At 42.9% G+C, this 20,249-nt stretch overlaps 1 protein-coding gene across 1 annotated transcript; it reads right to left on the reverse strand.

The window, feature by feature from the left end:
- Nucleotides 1-2,034: 2,034 nt before the first annotated feature.
- Nucleotides 2,035-18,609, reverse strand: CFAP161 (cilia and flagella associated protein 161). The gene is made up of 7 exons (XM_018571805.1): nt 18,531-18,609; nt 16,917-17,006; nt 12,527-12,765; nt 10,748-10,829; nt 9,917-10,075; nt 4,469-4,542; nt 2,035-2,230 (listed from the first exon to the last, which is right to left on the reverse strand). Exons 1-7 carry the CDS (start codon nt 18,597-18,599, stop codon nt 2,035-2,037), a joined length of 909 nt encoding a protein of 302 aa, XP_018427307.1. The 5' UTR covers nt 18,600-18,609.
- Nucleotides 18,610-20,249: the final 1,640 nt, after the last annotated feature.

Genomic DNA, 20,249 nt, shown 5'->3' on the forward strand with positions numbered 1-20,249 from the left:
GGCCCGGCCGGCGGAGGCTGCGGGCCTCTCCAGGAAGAAGCTTTGGCGGCTCCAGGAAGAAGCTTTGGCGGCTGGAGAAAAAATGCTTCTGCGGCTGGAGGAAGAAGCTTTGGCGCCTGGAGAAAGAAGCGGCATGTCCTGGAAGCCGGCTGGGGAGCTGCAGAATGTGTGCAGGGAAAGGGACTCTGCACAGCCCATCATCGATCCTGCACAGCCCACCTGAGAGTCTCTGTGCAGGGTCTATGGTGGGCTGTGCAAGGTCTATGGTGGGCTCTGTGGCGTCTCTGGTGGGGTTTGCAGGGACTCAGGTGGGCTGTGCAAGGTCTATGGTGGGTTGTGCAGGGTCTTTGGCGGTCTCAGCCTGAGACCATGCAGAGCCCACCAGAGATACTTTGCAGCCCATCTGAGACCCCATCTTCCCTGCAATGATAATAGCGCAACCTGTCAGAAGCTATATGTAGCGACTGACAGGTTACGCAAAATGTCTTGAACAGGAAGGGGTGGGCCAAATTTAGATGGGGGGGGGGGGGGAGGATTACTTTAGTCCTGCTCCCATAGTGGATGCAAAATTCCAGCACAGAGCCATCTCCATCATGGGGGGTGGATAAACTCCAAGACACTCTCAGTTACTGAGTAAGCTATGAACATATAAGACTCTTCTGTCTAATAAACACTCTATTGTTGACAGTTTATTAACAAAGAAATATACAAGCATTTTGAAATATCAGACCTGAGACCCCAGGGCCAAGTAGTGGCTGGTGTCTCCACTTCAGTCTTCCTTTAGCTGCATTAACTATACTTTGGACCAATTCCTGTTTCATCTTGCTTCATAGACTTCATCAAATACATGAAGGGAATATTGCTGGGAGCCTAAAGAAATGTATATTTCCCTTAAAAAAAACATATTTTACAATCTCTAAAATGTAAAATAATAAGATAAAGACTAAACAAAACAGAGATACACTGTGAAACATTGTTATTTTGTTTTATATTCTGGAATGTAAAAATAAAAATCTTATAGGAAACCTTTTATTTTACCATATGTTTTTCTAATCAGTTTGTGATGTTATAGCAATAAAACAAACAGCAGAGCAGCTGAATAGCCCATAATTATTTTAATGATGTGTTTTAGACATCAATGTGCAATAAAACTGATAACACAAAAATAAATGTGAGCAGTAAATTCTGACAGTTGGTGTCACTGCAGTACATAGAATGTATGTAATAAACATTGCATGAGATTATAAAGTATTTGAAGAAGATTCAGATAAAACAGCATTAAAAAAAAAAACTAGCACAAAACATTTTTTCAAAACTTGACTCTTTGTGAACCAATTGTTGTGTGAAGCTTTCAGTGCACATTAAAATTAAACTGAAAGACAAACAGGAGGCTACCATTGCCGACCTCTTTCTAAGAATATCAAATGCCTCTGACTTTAATACTTCCTCAGTCATTGTCCTTTATTCCTTTGTGGCTAGTAGGAGTAGAAAATGCCCAGTGGTCAGTGGTCAGAGGAAAAAAGCCCCAGGTCGGATGGTGAGTGGGAAAGACAATCATAGGGCTACAGTTTTGGAAAACAGTTTTGGAAACACTGAGCTAAAGCATGGGGACAAAAAACAACTCCAGAATCCTAATTTATCTTTATTTAGAAATTGAAGGCATGAATTCTAGCCACACCTATGTTGCAGATTTAATAACTGACTCTACCATAACCTGCAAAAATAGGAGAGAGCCCTCCGCACACCCCACAGCAGTCCCGGCCAATTAGAGGATGATGGTGCTCGAAGTGACTCGATTCACGGATGGCACCGTGTTTTTTGCTCTACCATAACCTGCACATTTTAAAAGTGTGGATATCTGGATCGTCATGTGCATGGTCTAAACTTTTCAAAAATCCAGCGATCCTGAATTTTAAAAGATACTATACATTATTTAAGGAAATGTATATAGAATATGCCTGAGCATATACTGCATCCTAAAACCATTGTTCCAGTGGAGACCCCGTACATCATATCCTGTGAAAACCTTTAACTTTATTTCTGCAGGGGTTTAACGATACATTTGTTTTCATTCATTTCTTCACTGGGTGGCTTAGGTCTGTCAAACATAGTATTTATGTCATCGCTTGGGTTTCCTGTAACTATGATCCAGTGATTTTCATTTTCTTCAGCCTTGTGACCATTTAAATACGTGTGAGCGGTGACTTCACATTCCTTGCCAAAAAAAGTCCTGAAACATTGAGAAGTGACAATTGTAAAAAAAGAATTACCTTTGCCAATCAAACAACATCACTGTAACTGTGTACTTGAATATATTTTAAACTAAACTAAAATCTCCATAAAGTATACACTACCCCCAATGTTATGCCTATGGTTTGAGCAGATTGGGCTAATTTGTGGCCAGCAGACAGCTGTTGGACCCAATACATCAGGTGTTTATTTTTCTAATATACCCATAAGCTCTTCAGCATGCAGTGTTTGCTTCAGAAGGCCCTGTGCCCCCATAACAAAGAAAAATTCTAGCGTATGCCACAGACAGACATCCCTTTTGAAATGGCTGTACCCCAAAAGGCAATGTGAGAAGTAGGTTACGTGCCCATTGGGGACACATAATTTGTTATCCTGCCCAAGGTTAACAGATTGATGGGTCCTTTGGGCAAACATAGGCCTTTAAAGTACACATGTCAAATAATGGCCTCCATTGCTACTCTCCTTCAAAAAATACTAGTTTCCTAGGTGTTATACTCACCACTAGCTTCAAAACATTGCAAGTCACTGACCTAGAACAAATATGCAGCTCTGGAATATCAGAGAAAAGTCAGCAGTGTTTTTCTGCATACTTGTTCTGAGTCAAAGATTCACACATTAATACAAGATAATCAACTAGCTTTTTCATAAGCAGAGATCAGAAATGGCAACCTATGTTTCTCCCATGGCAGATCTCCTTTATTCTACGGCCAAGTTAACTCCACCACCGCCATTCAACATTTCATTCAAGAAGCATTATGTTTACTGAGAAAGGGGATTTGTCATGCCACAATAGGTTCAGTCTTCTTTGAAAAGTCCCTTATAATGTTCAGATTTGGGAATCAAAACTCACCACATCTATAATCAGGAGCTCCTAGACCTAGAATGAGTGAAACTCACTCATGCCTTAGGTCTGTGTCAATGGACTATGGACAGTTTGACATCAGTTGGAGATGCTTCTAAAAATCATTAAAAATTCATGAACAGATGCATTTGACATAAAACTGACTTTTCCCTTTTCTGTATTTGACCTGCACCTACATTTTGGGTCTGCATTCCCATAGACTTGAATAGAAATATAAAACCCCTCTGACACAAACAAAAGCCTTTCAACACAGGCCCTAAATTACTTCATTAACGCACAGCATGGGAAGTGGGAAGAAAGAATGTCCAAGAGTTCCTATACTTCAGTACTATAATGGGTATCTATGAGATTTACTAAGATCATGACTGGAAGCCATTCAGTAAAGACTAAAGAATACATTGAACCACTCTAAGGGTCTGTGTCGATGGGCTTTGGGCTTGTGTCAATGGCATCAGCTTAACATCAGTTTCAATGAACAGTCTAATAGAGCAGGACAGAGTGTTTCAGAATGAAGGTGAATCATGTGAATGACAGGAACAGATCATTAACAGAACAAGATGAAGACCTTGTAGGTAATGACTGGAATTTGTATCCGAATACTGAAAAAGAATGGAGCCTACGCAAGGACTGACTGAGGGTCCATGTACTTTGTTAATAAAGCATCTAAAAAGAAAAAGTAATTCTGGCTGGTGCATTATAATTGACTGAATTACTGCCACATTTAATGAGCAATATGTCAGCTAGCGATGAGTTACTATAATCCGGATGGAAAATAATCGGGGTCAGCATTACTATTTTAGAAGTTTACCAAAGTACAAAAACTTATCTAGAAAAATCTAGACAACAAAATTGTTTTTGAGGCAACAATGGCAATATAATTAGCTGATAACACATGCATTATTTTATCAAAATATATTTTTTGTATATGGTTTATACCAAAATATTAAAGGTACATGTTTCTAAATTAATATGTTAAGGAGCAACAAAGCTTCTCCAATGAAAAAAAAAAACATTAATTATTTTATATGACCATATCTTAGCTGTAACAGAAAGCATTTGTTATTGAACTGTATATAATGAATACATTACAATTATTATATTTGTTCATATAGTTCACATGGTTGACAGCTATCTGTTTATGAGCAATGGAGAAGAAAATATATATTATTAAGATGAAATAAATGAGTGGTATTTCTTTTTCTCTTGACATCCAAAACCAAATTGTTTTAGGAACTACATGCATGGCAGAAATAAGTTAGCAGAAGAATACGTTTCACAGCAGCAATCAGAGATTCACAGTTCATTCCCAGGCATACATAGGAAACATATGGACATAGAGAACAATGTTTTTCTTACCATAAGATATATTTCCTGAGAACAGCTAGACATCTGTTGGTTTTGCTGTGAACGATGAGGAGTTTTGTGTTTGCCTGTAAATACAAGTTGTGTTTACTTTTTTTTTTTTAATAGTGTCAAAATTAAAAGCAATAAAAGTGGGGACAATATACCTATGCATCATTTTCTACATCGGCATATTATATAAATATATATGTATATATATTTTTTTTACATCAGCATATTTCACATGTATTTAGTGGCTATGATATACAGTATACACAATACAAGATCTCAGTTTCATGTCAAGTCTTACCCTACCCATACAGTTTTAAAATATTTGGAGAAATCTTTGGTAAATCATTATTTGGGGGGGAGGGGGGGTAGAAAAGACTACATGTCCAAGGGCCAGAGTAGTGAGGAGAAGGGGCGTGGATAGAAGTGACAGACACAAAGAAGATACCCCAATTCCTAAAATGGCTGAACAGATTTGTTTACATCTTTATCAAAGTAATTTACTCAATTATAGATCAATGTTGTTAAAGCATATCTAAACCCAAAAACAGAAGTGCAATATATTGTAGCTTACTAGTCCTTAAAAGAGGTGGCTGAATTAGTTTTCTTTTTTCATGCTTTTTCCTCTTTATTTTCAGCTGCTACTCCTGCGAATAACAAACTTGCTGCCCTACTATGGCTGCGCTTACTCACTATACTGTTTCCATAGATGGAGTAGAGTTGCCAACCTAGACTGATTTTGATTTGAACTGCATGCATGTCCTCCTCCCTTCATCTTCACTAAACAGAAGTGGAAGAACCGGTAGTTTACTGCTTGAAAGGACGATAATGTTCTTTGATATATCAGTTCAGTGTACAGAAAGTTATAAGGAAACTGCATTTTTGGCAACTTCAACAGATATCTTCTGTATTTTCTGAAAATTACCTTAGCTTGAAAAAATAAACTAATGCAGCCACCACATCTAAGGACTGGTTAGCTGCAATATATCACGTTAGTTCTTTTAGATATAATTTAGGTGTTTATCATGGTAATCTTTCAAAATAGAAGATCATTCTTGTTGCATGTTGTTAAATGTCCATATATTTGATGACACGTGGTTAAAGTAAACCTGTCATGAAAAATCAGTTCTTATCTGTATGCTTATCTTGAGTCTGTGGGGTTGATTTACTTAAGGCAAAATGACTCTTCACTTTGAAACAGAATTTTCCCCTTAGATTATTAAATGAGGTCATGTTCTGATGATTTCTATCATCATGTGTCATGTGCAAGCAATTAAACTTTGTTGTATTCTGCTTGGGTATTTATTGCAAAGTGAATTTTTACCACCTTCACTAAGCTAAGTGTGAATTCCCTTGCAAAGTGAACAGACTATATTCCTATAGTAAATCAACCCCAAGTATGGAAAACAGATGGTCAGCATAAAAGTCAGAAAGTTATAGAGGGTGAAGCCAGCAATAGTAGCCTTCATGCTTGTTAGGTTTGGATTATTAATGGGAATTTTGCATGCAACTGCAATCACCTGCTTGTAGCTGTAAAAGCCACATGAATTATATTGTTCTGATAACGAGATACAATGGCAGGGCTGTTTTTAAGGACTTTCTGGGGATTTTTAGAAAAGTTCTATCTTAAAGCTGGCCAAACACCTTACAACCGTCGCAAGACTTTAGTCTTGCGATGTTTGTAAGGTAACTAAGGTAATTTAAAAAACGTATGATCTGCCCATCTTGGACAGGAAGATCGTACTTGCGATCATCGCAAGCCCGTCCCGCTGAGGGGTCGGCTACCGATGACTGCAATGCTGAACGGGCAGTGTGCGCGCATGCGCACACCGTCCCGTTCAGCATTTGTCTTACGAGCACGCCACAAACCCGCCGAAAATCGTACGATTCTTGCCGGGTTTTCAAAGATGCTCGTAAGACAAAAGACGTGCGACAGAAGGCGTGCGTAGAAACGGTTGCATGCCTTCCATACACCTGCCGATTATCGTACGATAATCGGCAGGTGTATGGCACCTTAACACTGTGTAGAGCATTTCATATATGTGAGACTACATTTTCCTTGGTCTACAGCAACCCCAGCAAATGTGTTTTTGGCCTTTCTTTGCATTAATCCTTAAACAACCCAATGGGAATCTCTGAAGAGAGGTTTATACCCAACTTCCTGAATTAGATAATTTACATCAGTGGTTCTCAACCAGTGTAACCTCAGGACCCACATTTGTCCTTGGTCATGAAGTCGCAACCCAAGTCGCACTGCATTGGAATGCACGGCATTGTAGTACCGGGTGTTCAGGTGCAGGCGATCGGACTGTGGGTGGGAGGTGCGTTTGGGGTGTCATTTAAATTAGTGGCAACGCAATGCACCTTCCACACCAGAACGCGTGGTAGGTGTGATTGCGTGGTACAGCGCATGAATCGCATGGGACTGTGCAATTAACGCACTGTACTAGTGTGAACGGACCCTCAAAAACACTGACTGACACACACAACCACAGACACAATCTCACACACTTACAGACAGACATTCTCACATACACACTCCAAAAAAAATTATATATTTTTTTCTTTTTTTTTTAAAGATCCACCCAGTCTCCTTACCTTACGAGAACGGTAGTGGATCCTCAGCCTGGGGTCCAGTGTGGGCTGCTGGGCTGTGATGGAGCTCCATCCATATGTGCATTGCTTGTACAGCTCCCTTGCGTGCCCTGTAGAGGTGCCAGGAGCCACAATATGATGTCGGTCTGGTCCAGTCACCCCTATAGGGCACATGTGGAAGCTGTAAACAATGCAAGCATGGATGGATCTCCCTTATGGCCATACTTCCAGCCCACCCCATCGCAAACTGACACGAGGGCCAGGCAGCATACTTTGAATGGCTGCTCGGCGTGAGAACTGACGGTGCTGCGCTAGGGGGAGGCTGAGAAGCCTCTCACCTAGAAAAGTGTAAGGCACGTGGCGACCCACTGAACATGGGGTCGCGACCCACTTTTGGGTCATGACCTACCAGTTGAGAACCAAGGATTTACATCACTTGTATCACTAACTGCCCATGTATATTTTTAAAAACTCATCATTTTAGCTACCTCTTCATTCCTCCTCCCTAGATATGTGTGTTAATTGAGAGTACAGCAGGTCAGGAACCGTAAAGTAAATTAAAGAAATAAATAGACATCTGCCATAAAGGAAGGGAATTTGCAGTCCGTAGTAAAATTTCAATGCATTTTATCTAGAAATAATTCAGAGATTTTCATTTGTGTATAGCTGCTTCATTATTATGTTTTATGCAGCAGATGGTTCTCTTATTTATAACAACCACAGATTGATTATTTTATAAAAATATATTTTGTATATGGTTTATACTAAAATATTAAAGTGAACCTTTCCATTCCCTAAACATGCTGGCACAGCGGTACATTGATTATATGTTCCATTATCTGTCTTAAATGCCTTTCTTCAATTGAAAAACTAAGAGGGTTATTCACTATTGACCCTTGGATTACGTCGTTGGATCAATTTTGGGGAATTTTTTTGGATAAAGGAATTGTCAAAAAAAATGTAATTAATTAAAGAGGTTTTTTTTTTTCAATTAAAGGATTTTTTACAAAAGTCTGGTCTCTTTATTTACAATGTATTTATTTATTTTTTAACCCCCCCCCGCCCATAGATCCCCACAACCAACGCCCCAGGGCTTGTGGGGAAGAGGCTATGTTTTTTTATTCTGCTCACTACCTCGGAGGGCAGTGAGCAGAATAACCGAGCCAAATGCTGTTCTGCAACATTCGGCTATTCACTCACTGCTGTTGGGTTATAGTGAATAACACCCCTTGATCACCATTCCTAACCCCTCCCCGGCCATCGATGTATGCAGAGGGCAGTGACACGTGCTCCAGGAAAATAAAGGTGACTTTGACATGAGGCTATGACTGACATCCCGGCTTTACCTTCTCTACACTGTGCAAGAAGCAAGATGGATGCACCCAACAGTGAAAAAACGATGGGGTCTATTCACTAAGCTGCCGAAAGGATCAAGCCTGTAGCTTCGGCTGATCCTTGGGCTAGCTTCGGCCCCAGGACCCCTTCGGTTAGAACCGACGGACTGCTGTAGGGGCTATTCACTATAGCCCTACAGCTCCCAAAGTCGGTCGAGCGGCTCAGTCGAGCGGAAGGCATATGCTTTGGCTCGACTGAGCAGAAGTGGAAGCCGAAGCAGGCCGAACGGCCTGCTACTGACTGCTGGGGGGAGCCAGATGTCATCTCACGGCAGGCCACGGCCACTTGCACAGACAGATCAGCGTCCCTGGTTACCAGATAACCAGGGACGCAGATCGCCAGATAGCCCAACTCTCCCGGACGCTCCGCGGAGTCTACCGCTATTAGATAGCGGCTCCCGTCCGCCGGGGAGAGAAACAATCTCTCCCGGAAAGTTTTACTCTGCTCGATCAAGCAGAGTAAACCTTTCCCTGCTCTGTTGTCTTTTTATTTTTCTTCTGACATCAGAGCCGTTGGCTGCCGTCAGAATAAAAAAAAGAAAAAACACCATAGGAATGCATAGCTAGATTCCTATTGGCTATTTCTATTTGCAATAGCCAATAGCAAACTAGCTATTGCACTCACCCACTGCTGCTGTCAATCAGCAGAGGGTACCTGAAGTTCTCCATCAGGTCCCCTCTAGTGATTGACAGCAGCAGAGGGCGGGTGCAATAGCTAGTTTGCTATTGGCTATTGCAAAGCAAAGTGAAATAGCCAATAGGAATCTAGATATGCATTCCTATGGTGTTTTTTTTATTCTGACGGCAGCAGAACCGCGCTGCCAATGGAAAACAGTTGGGCAGAGCTAGCTGTCACTGCTAGCTCCGCCCAATCGTTTTCTATTTAATTTTTTCTACTTTTTTAACCAGTTTTTCTATTCTGCTCGGTACCACAGAGGTATCCAGCAGAATAGCGGAGCTGAATGCCTCTGTTCGGCATCTATGAGAATAGGCCGAACAGCAGCGAGTAGCCTGCCGAAGGTTCGGCTTAGCCGATCCAGATGTTGGATCGGCTGAGTCGAACTCCTTCTGCACTCCGGGTCAGCCGAACATGCTGAGCATGTTCGGCCGACCCGAAGCAAGCCGATGCCTACAGAAAGGTAAAATTTTATAGTGTCACATTGATAATTAATCCTGTCATTACATCATACGCAGACTTTATCAAAGGTTGTCCTATCCTTTAACACATATATAGAGTGCTGTTTTTGAGCAACATATGTTCCCTTTGGGAGCACCGAGTAAAACCAAAGAATAATGTACATATGCTGCCAATGGCACCTGTGTGCAACAGCTGTGTTTTGTCACACTTATATATCTTTATAAACTGTACTGCTTTAATATTTGCACTGTATAGTATGAATTACAAATCTTCCATGAAATCTACAAGCCTAAAAACACTGTACCGATAATAAATATATATACATACTGGAACAGGGACTCCTTCATTCTCCATTCTCAGTTGTGGATCCAAATAGACAAACTGCCAGCAGGTTTCATATGATGGTTGATCTGTTAAACTAACTTCTTGCAAATGAGATTTCTTACAGCATTTTAGAAATGTTTTTTGGTCACTTGTCAGATATAACTGAAAAACATATAGATGGATAAAACAACCAATCACTTCAGTGTTGCTCTGCATATATCGACATTTTAATGGATGTATTTTTCCTGTAGGCACATTTTATTGGTCATAAGGCGCACTGATGCGACACATATTCAGCAAATGATACATTATATATATATATATAATGACTGTAACTATGAAAATTGCTATCAATTAATTGGTTTTGTAAGTGGGGTAAGTAGCAATAATAAAGTGTTAACAGATGACACATATGGCATGTAGTAACAATCAACTGCAAAATAAATGAGGCATTGCGTAATCATGTGAAATGAATTAACTACTGCATGGTGCTTATATACGCTATAGGGAGCTATTTGTTCCATAACTAAGCTAATAAAATTATTTTCATTCCAATTGAATTACTTGGTGCTGTTTTCTTGTCTGTTTAATACATTCTGCAATTTTTTCCAAATATTTGGAACATTTATTTTGTTTGAGAACATTACAAAAGTGCTTTACACTTTCACTGTAATGTCGTCCTAGAACAATTCTACATGCCTTAGTGACATGATCCTCTGAAAATAAAAACTGATCATTAATCCAATGCAGTTGTGTAGTGTTATTATGGAAGTGGAATTTATTTTAGAAGCAAAGGTGGCCTCAGTGTATGATATATGTTCCTGCTTCACTTACATGTCCCATGAAACCATCTCTTGTCCTTAAGGCAAAGTTCTGTCCATAATGAAGAGGTTCCCCATAATCACTGCCATCCACACTGTTTCCCAATAACATGGAAAAACATAAATACAGTTATTTTAACATAGTCAGAGTTTATGAGCTTTTCAAGCAGAACTAAAGGAAACTGTCCGGAAACGCAAAACGCGTCAAAAACGCATCAAAAAAGCACTGCACTGCAGCTAACATACTGACAGCCACACTCCAGCAAAAAAAATTTTTTTTTTTTTTTAACTGGAACGCATCAAAAACGCGGCAAAAACATATAGCAACGCGTCTGCAGATCCGCACCTGATCCGGACCTGAAACACATGTGAACAGGCCTTTAACCCCCTTGATTCAGCCAAATCCTCCTTCAGTTGTGTCTCACACATCCCCATGCTAAACACTGCAGCTCACAGTGAGGGGGTTCTAGCAGCACAGTCAATTCTGCCAATTCTGAAAGCAACAGGCAGGACTAGGTGTGGCAAGCTGCTAATTGACAAGCCACAGGCTTGTGACTCAGTAGTGATAATGCTGATAGCCACCCACTGCAGCATCTTCTGATCCCACTGTAGACATTAGTAGACAACTAGACACAGACTACATTAAGGACAACACTCCTTTGATTTCAGTGGCAGTGCAGAAGCATTGTCCTCCCATCACAGGAAGTGTACTTCACTGGCAAGATCAACAAGTAATTGTAGGACTTAGCAGTAGAGTCAGGAGAGGAGAAAAGTGTAATTAATTGCAAGTACATTTACGTAGGGATGCACTGATATATCGGCCGCCGAAACACACTGGGCGGAAATGGCACTTTTGGCTAAGTGCCGAAAGTGCAATTTTTCTGCCGATACAGCAGTGCATCCATTCTTTCTCTCCTCCCCGCTGGGTGCTGCTGTGTGTCCCAGCAGGGAGGAGAGAAAGTGTGACAGCCAGCCGAGCGCTGGGAGCAGCCGGCGCCTCTTCTCCCACACCGCTCAGCCTCCTGTCACAGTCTGGCAGTGTGTTGTGTGGGCGGAGACAGCCAGCGCTGTCACAGGAGGCTAAGCGGTGTGTGGGTGGAGACAGACCGGTCGCTCAGCCTCCTGTGACAGCGTGTCAGAGAGGAGAGCCAGGTACAAACACTCAGTGATCAGTGTTTGTAAATAATTGAAATTTCCCCTGCTCCCCTGCTGCGCTCAGTGACTTGACCCACTAGCTTCTATGTCATTACTGTGTCCTTTCAAGTAAAGACCAGCGGGTGGAACCAAAGCACCCAGCAAATCACCATTCCCAGAAGTGTCCGATTCTGCAGGATCTCCAGCTGGTGGTTTCTCTTCATTACTGCAGAGCCCATCCGGCAGTGGAAGTGGTTGTCATTCAATGTCTTGCTTGCAGGGAACTATCCATTGTACAGATTTATTTTATTGACCGAGACGCTTTAAAGCTCAAATCATTTCTCCTCTAGAAACAGTAACAGAACACAGGACAGCAGGAACAACAACGTGCGCACACTATGGTCCTGTTCATATATACCATAGTATGTGTTTTCCTTGCACTGTATCACAATTACACTGTACTAACATTGACATATCATACTATTCAATGAAACACTGCATCTTTCACCCGATGCACGGTACATATATGCACTGTAATGTATGCACACTTTGACGTTACATGTTCAGGAACTTGAAGGAGAACTCAAAATTCTGAATATGTTTCTCAATTATTATTTTTTGTTAGCATGTATTATAGAATTGTGATGGGAACATATACCTTGTTATAATGAACACATTTCTGGCACATGGCTTGACATTGCTGATGCCACTGATTCCACACGGTGCTGTGAGTTGGGTCTTGGAAGATAAAGCACTTTCATCTGGGTTCACTGAGACCGTGTAGTTGCCGTATATTGGGGATGGATTACTTAACGACTCCTCACTGTTCTCTGGATTCAGCAGCATGATGACATCACCAAAGTGGAGGAACCCGTCCTTGGAGAAGGAAAGCTCTACCTTGTTTACAGAGAGGAAAAATATGAATTCACAGCACTAGCAGTCAAAAACCCCGGTTTACCACATCCAATAATCAGTTTTATTTCAGAAAGTAATGATACCACTCTTCACAGCGTATCTCCGAGTACCAAACAACATTGCCTTGGAGTGCACTACAAGGGTTAACTGCTTGTTTTTGTCTAGGGGAATTCTTTAAAGCATTTTTCTCACCTAATCCCCGATCCTCTGGTTGTCGGGGGCTCACCTCTCCCCCCTCCACTCCTGCTGTGGAATGTCCCTCTACGTCCTCGGGTCTATTGTGTTGCTATAGACCCTGCATTAGAAGTGATGACTTCAGTAGACCTCCAACCACCAGTGGAGGGCTGCAGGTGCCAGTCTTGGAGCCAACGGGAGTGCGGGATCAGGTAAGTAAAATTGCTTTAAAGAATCCCCCTAGACCAGGGGTGGGCAAACTCCGGCCCTCCAGCTGTTGGGGAACTACAAGTCCCACGAGGCATGGCAAGATTCTCACAGCCACATGCGTGATTCCCAGAGGCAGATGCATCATGGGATTTGTAGTTTCACTACAGCTGGAGGGCCGGAGTTTGCCCACCCCTGCCCTAGACCAATGGTGGGAAAAATGGTGGGAAACTCACAGCCCTTCAGCTGTGCTTTAACTACAAATCCCAACATGCCTCTGCCTCTGGGAGTAATGCCTATAACTGTCAGTCCTGCAATGCTTCATGGGAGTTGTAGTTCCACAGCAGCTAGAGGGACGGAGTTGCCCACCCCTGCCCCAAACCAAAAAATGCAGTTGGGGTAAGTCCCACTGCAAGGGGAGTTTTTGTTATCATGAGATTGGCTTTACATAAGTACTTTACTGACACGAGTGAAAGGGTCTGTGAGTGTGATGTTATAAAAGGATTGCAGTGGTTGTAACCTCTGTCAGGTCTGTTCTTCTACAGCCTTGGTTCTCAACTGGTGGGTCCTGACCCAAAAGTGGGTCGCGACACCATGTTCAGTTGTTTTTTGGCGCGTGCCTTCCATTTTTCTAGGTGAAAAGCTCATCAGCTTTCCCCTACCGTAGCACTGTCAGTTCTGCCGCCAAACAGTCATTCAAAATATGCTGGCCGGTGCAGAGTGTCAGCTTGAGGTGGGATGGGCTGGGGCTATGCCCGTGAGGGAGCTCCATCCATACTTACAGCTCCCTCACGTGTCCTGGACCAGAGTGATGTCACATTCTGGCTACTACAGGGCATGCAAGTGAGATGTACAAGCATTGCACATATGGAGGGAGCTCCATCACAGCACAGCAGCCCACACTGCACCCCAGGCTAAGGATCCACTCCAGTTCTCATAAGGTATGGAGACTGGGTGGATCTTTTCAATGGCACCCCAAACGCACCTCCCACCCACAGTTTGGTTGCCACACCAGAAAGTGCAATAACGCAATGCTGTGCGTTCCATTGCAGTGCAACTTGGGTCGCGACTTAATGACCAAGGACAAATGTGGGTCCCGAGGTTACATAGGTTGAGAACCACTGGTCTGCAGGACTACACCCCCCCAGACACAGGCTGGACTCTATCCACAGACTACTCTCTATATTAAACCATACAAAAATCTTAATATTATTTAGAGTTCTCCTTTGTAATCTATTCAGTGTAATCTCATATTTATTTCATGCACATTCATCACAAGAAACACTCATAATATTGAGAAAAATGAATTTATATCATATTTGGATAATCTCTTTTCAATGTTTCCCTTTGTTTCTTTAGGAATGTGAAGCAGCAAGTCTAGGGGCCCATTCACCCCCGAAGCATTGGCCTGCACTGGGCACCCTTGTCCAGAGCAGTCCCAATGCAAAGGCAATTTGCTTTGCTTACTATTAAAGAAGAACTCTGGGTAAAAATGTAATTAACCCTTCCAGTGGGGCTGCCCCCGGCACTGCAAGGGTTAAGTGTTTGTTTTTGTCTAGGTTAAAAAAAAAAAAAAGGTTATACTCACCCGATCCTCCCAGTCAACGGGCTCTTAAACCGGACCCTGGAGCCAATGTACCCCTTTGCTGCAGCAGTCTAAGGTCCCTGAGACATCACGTTCTATACAGTATATAGTGTATAGGAGGTGAGGACGTTGAGGCACACACCATCGTTACAGCGGAGGAGGAGACAGGCGGGAGAGAGCGCTGTCACAGATGGCCAGTTTAGCGGATCGGGTGAGTATAACTGTTATTTTGAACCTAAACAAAACAAAGCCCTTAATCCTTGCAGTGCAGGGGTAGCCCCACAGAAGGGGTAAGAATTGTTTTGCTTAGAGTTGTATATAATCAGTTCACACCATGATTTTAGTGTGGTGTGAGCTGGAAAAGAGTTTGACTTGCAGTACTTATTCGCACCACAACATGTTGCAACACATTGGGGTGAGTAGAACTGTGCACTCTCCCCCAACTTTTCGATCATGATTGAGAACACAACTATCCAACCATCCCCCCATTCCAAGGTGCTAGGTGTCATCCTTGACTCAGACTTCACCTTTCTTCCCCACATCCAATCACTATCCAAATCCTGCCACCTTCACCTTCGTAACATCTCCAAAATACGCCCCTTCCTCACCAATGAAACTCCAGGATACTCATCCACTCCCTTGTTATATCTCGTCTTGACTGTTGCAACTTCCTCCTCATTGGCCTTCCACTACCCAGGCTCCTCCCCCTTCAGTCTATCATGAATGCAGCTGCCAGACTCATTCACCTGACCAACCGCTCAGTGTCTGCAACCCCCCTCTGCCAATCCCTGCACTGGCTTCCCTTCCCCACCCCCCTCTGTCAATCCCTGCACTGGCATCCAATAGCTCAAAGGATAAAATTAAAAATGTTAACAACCACTTACAAAGCCATCCACAACTCAGCCCCAGGTTACATCTCCAACCTTGTCTCAAAGTATCACCCTAACCGTCCCCTCCGCTCTTCCCAAGACCTCCTGCTCTCTAGCTCCCTTGTCAACTCCTCCCATGCTCGCCTCCAGGACTTCTCTATAGTCTCTCCCATTCTTCTGAACTCCTTACCCCAACCTGTCCGTCTATCTCCCACTCTGACTGCCTTTAGGCATTCCCTAAAGACTCATCTCTTCATGGAAGCCTATCCCACCTCAACCTAACCACTGAACCATCACGTTCTCAAACAATTCCTCCCCACACAGCTACCTCCTCTTATATCACTTCCCCCTCCCTTTTAGATGAAAGCCCTCAGGGGCAGGGCCCTCCTTACCATCTTGACTTGAATTGTACTGTGATTTTAATATCTTCCTTATATTGTAAAGCGCTGCGCAAACTGTTGGCGCTATACAAATCCCGTATAATAATAATATAACAACAGTTTGTGACATTTCAATAAAGTCTGAGTGAAAAAAAACAGGTAAAAAGTGCAATGCAATACATTCAGCGCATTGCACCTCCTCCTAACAGCACACAACAACGGCCGTGAGTAGTGCGCACTACTGATGTGTTCAGACCATAAAAATCTAAATTGTGTTAAAGGGGGTAAGGGCCCATAATGTGCGCTTGCTGGTGTGTGCTGTGCACATATAGTAGGATGCGTTGTTCAAATATATTGCAGTGCTCTATTTTTCTTTTCATTTATTTCACATCTATTAATCCTATGCACATGGCACATTGTGGTTCTCTGACGTGCACTGGAATGCGTTCTGCACTTCAATGCAAAAAAAGCTGTATGTCTACAATGCACTAGTTCAATGTGAATGAGGCACACAGACAGCTATGGCTTATGTGGCGTCCTTGCATTGAGCTTGCATGGATCAACTCAGATCAACACAGCTGTGAGTGTGAACGAGCAGTAAAGGATAATATTTCTTATGTCATTTTTCAGATGAAGATTACTTCATCTAGTCTGTGAATAAAAATGATTCTTCTAATTAAATCAAATGAAATTGTCAGCAGACTCCAGAGGTCTGTATGCACGTCACTGTCTATATGTTATATCAGTATTTGTGGCTAATGTGTGGCGAATCACGGGTTTGTTGCGTTAGTAATTGGCTGAATTACACTAACCGTTATCTCCTGCTAAGGAACAGATGTTGGTGTAAATGGTGCTTGATCTGGTGAATGTGTGGGTGAATCTTCCCAGTAAATGCGTTCTATAAACATAGCTACTTACCTTTTGCAGGATACATTTCTTCAACCGACCTGACTTTTGTAAAAGGAGTTCCCCTTTTTCTCTTTTTTCTAAAAAATCTTTCAAGAGATCCTATATGATGATAGAAAAGAAGACAACATTGAAAACTAAAACAAGAGGAAAGATGTTGTGAGAAACACGTTAACTTTGTTTATTGCGGTTGTTTTCCAATGTTTGATCTGATTATCTGATATCATGTTTGAGTGTCTGTTCCCACCACTGGGCTGCCGTGCATCTTGAAAAATACAAAGAGGGGAATTTATCACAACTGGAGCAGACAGAATCTTGTATGGTTGCCCATGGCTAACAGTCAGCTTCTCTCTTTTTCAAAACTTAATTGAACAAATTGGTATTCAGTGCAATGCAATAAATTCAGCACATTGCACTGCCTCCTAAGGCTGGCACACACCTTACAACCATCGCAAGACTTTTGTCTTGCGATGGTTGTAAGGTAATTTTAAAAACGTACGATCTGCCTATCTTGGACAGGCAGATTGTACTTGCGATGATCGCAAGCCACGCCCCCTGAGGGGCGGGCTTCCGATGACTGCAATGCTAAACGAGCAGTGTGTGCTTGCGCACACCGGCCCGTGCGGCTTTTATCTTGTGAACATGCCACACACCCGCCGAACATCGTAAGATGTTCGGCTGGTTTTCGAACATGTTCCTAAGATAAAAGTTGTGCGACCTTACAGTAGCAGAGGTCGCACGGCTCCCACACACCTTACGATAATTGTACGATCGCGGGATTTCCTGCAATTATCGTACGATTATCGTAAGGTGTGTGGGCACCTTTACAGCACATAACGGCCATGGGTAATCCGTGCTGCTGGTGTGATTGGACCATATCAATTTAAAATGAATGACATTTCAAGCTGGATTGCACTGGGTAAGGGCCCATAATGTGTGCAGTGCATCGCACTGCTCGCTTTTTCTTCTTCTTTCATTTATTTCTTATCTATTAATTCTAAACAATCAGCGTCTATCTTTCATTTTCAAAGCTTAGCTGAACAAAATGAAGATAGAAGCTGATTGACTACCAAGGGCAGCTGTTCCACATTCTGTCTGCTCCAGTTTTGATAAATCCCCCTAATGTGCGTCAGTGCAATCCATCAAAATGCATATAACGCAGGGGTGGGCAACTCCGGCCCTCCAGCTGTTGTGAAACTACAAGTCCCATTGCAGGACTGACAGTCACAGGCATGACTCCCAAAGATATGTTGGGATTTGTGGTTAAAGCACAGCTGGAGGGCCGGAGTTACCCACCTCTGATGCATTGGAAATAGGTAATAACAAACCTTGGTCAATGGCTGGTAATGCTATCCACACCAAATCCTACTTTCAAAAATGTATTGGAAACGCATGTTAAAACACATCAACGCACAAAGAAAAACACACATGGGCACGGAAACGCGCCCGCCTATCGCAACAAAATACTGCACCTCTCTATGCATAGTAGAAATGGGCCCTGAAGAAATGATTATGATATTTTTTTTGTGCAGTAGAAGGGATGGAGGGGCAATCAACAAGTCCCCAGTAATGTTCAGTATATTCCTCATGTTACATAAAATATACAGACTGGTGGAGTGTGATCACCTCGTCCAGGGAGATATCCTCATTCCAGTTCCCCACTCGGACAGATGGTTTGAAGGTTTGGACGCTCATCTTAGCTGCGTGCTGCTCGGTGCCGAGTCTCAGCCTAGCAGTGCATTCCGGTTGTTATGGCAACGTCGATTTGTTTATATGTTCCTATGGATACGGAGCGGGGCTTACTGAAGAGCACAGCGCCATGCTGCAATAGGTTAAGCCCGCCTAGTGTTGATGCTGCAATGCTGACATCTAGTGGATATAATACATATTGCAGGCACATTACAGATCCTCACATGTAGAGTTCAGTGACTCCTAGAGGTTGATTTACTAGAAGTAAACAGGCTGTTAGCTTACAAGGGACGTTTCATGCAAGGTGGTGACATTTTACTTTGCAATAAACACCAAATCATGTGCAAGTAAAATAAAAAGAAAACAGTATTTTTGCTTGCAAATGATTGACCAAGCCAGTGTTGCTTGCTCACACGTTTGCATTGCTTTATAATGCATTGGTGGGATTTGTAGTCCTCTATAGTTGGTGGTATTCTGCATTGCTTTATAATTCATTACTGGGATTTGTAGTCCTCTATAGCTGGTGCCAATTTGCATTGCTGTATAATTTATTGCTGGGATTTGTAGTCATCTATAGTTGGTGGTAGTCTACATTTCTGTGTAATGTATTACTGGGATTTGTAGTCCTCTATAGTTGGCGGTATTCTGCATTGCCGTATAATGTGATGCTAAGATTTGTAGTCCCTCTACAGCTTGGAGTCAGTGGCAGATCTACCAGGGTAGCATCTGCAACCGGGCCCTGGCACTCCACCACTGACTCCAAGCTGTAGAGAGACTACAAATCACAGCCCGGACAGGACGAAGAGGGCCCGGTGACCATCGCCATTTCCATAAAAAGGCCCACCAAAATCCTCAGCACCAGGCCCAGGTGGTCAGTATGGGCTCTCAGGTTGTCAGTGTGGGCTCCAGGTGGTCAGTGCGAGCTCTAGGAGGTCAGTGCGGGCTCCAAGTGGTCAGTGAGCCTGGCGGCTGCAGCCATAGCAGATGCGGCTCTCTGTTCAGGCATATCAGAGGGCCTCTGATATGCCTGAATACAGGGCCACGGCTGCCTGGTCGCAGCCGGCCTGGATTGCCATCGGGTCGGCCGCGATTCGGATCACGCCGTCCGTGATTCAGGCTGGGTCGGCCGGGCCTATTTGCAGTGGTGGGCCTGGAGCAGAAGTTCCACCTGCCCCTATGTTAATCCGGCCCTGAGAGGTTCCCCTGCTGGAATGTCTTTTGCTTGCAGAAAGGTGTTATTAGAACAATGTCCTCAGAAAGGTCTTGTTGTGAAATCTGTAGAGAGACAGTCTCCTAATATTCTACAGCGCTCTCGGTCCAGCTGATGAGGAGTTCTGTAATAACAGAAATTCATGTTTTTTGTAATTGTCAGTGTATGGAATGTGTGTATTCTTAGTGAGTCTACATGAAAGATGTTTTAGGAAATTGTCCAGGATTAGAGCTTAACAGCTTCCGTTCTCCAAAAACACTGGGTCTTGTCACACCTACCATGTCCTATCTCCACAGCCATGTCAATCTCCGACCTTCCAACTGTGGTGAAACTACAAATCCCATGGTGCATCTGTCCCTGGGAGTCATGCCTGTGGCTGTGAGAACCTCATGGGCTTTGTAGTTCCACTACAGCTGGAGGGCCATAGTTTGCCTACCCCTATTCTA

Source organism: Nanorana parkeri, unplaced genomic scaffold (genome assembly GCF_000935625.1).
Source record: "Nanorana parkeri isolate BGI_ZX_2015 unplaced genomic scaffold, ASM93562v1 scaffold42, whole genome shotgun sequence".
Classification (NCBI taxonomy): Eukaryota; Metazoa; Chordata; class Amphibia; order Anura; family Dicroglossidae; genus Nanorana; species Nanorana parkeri.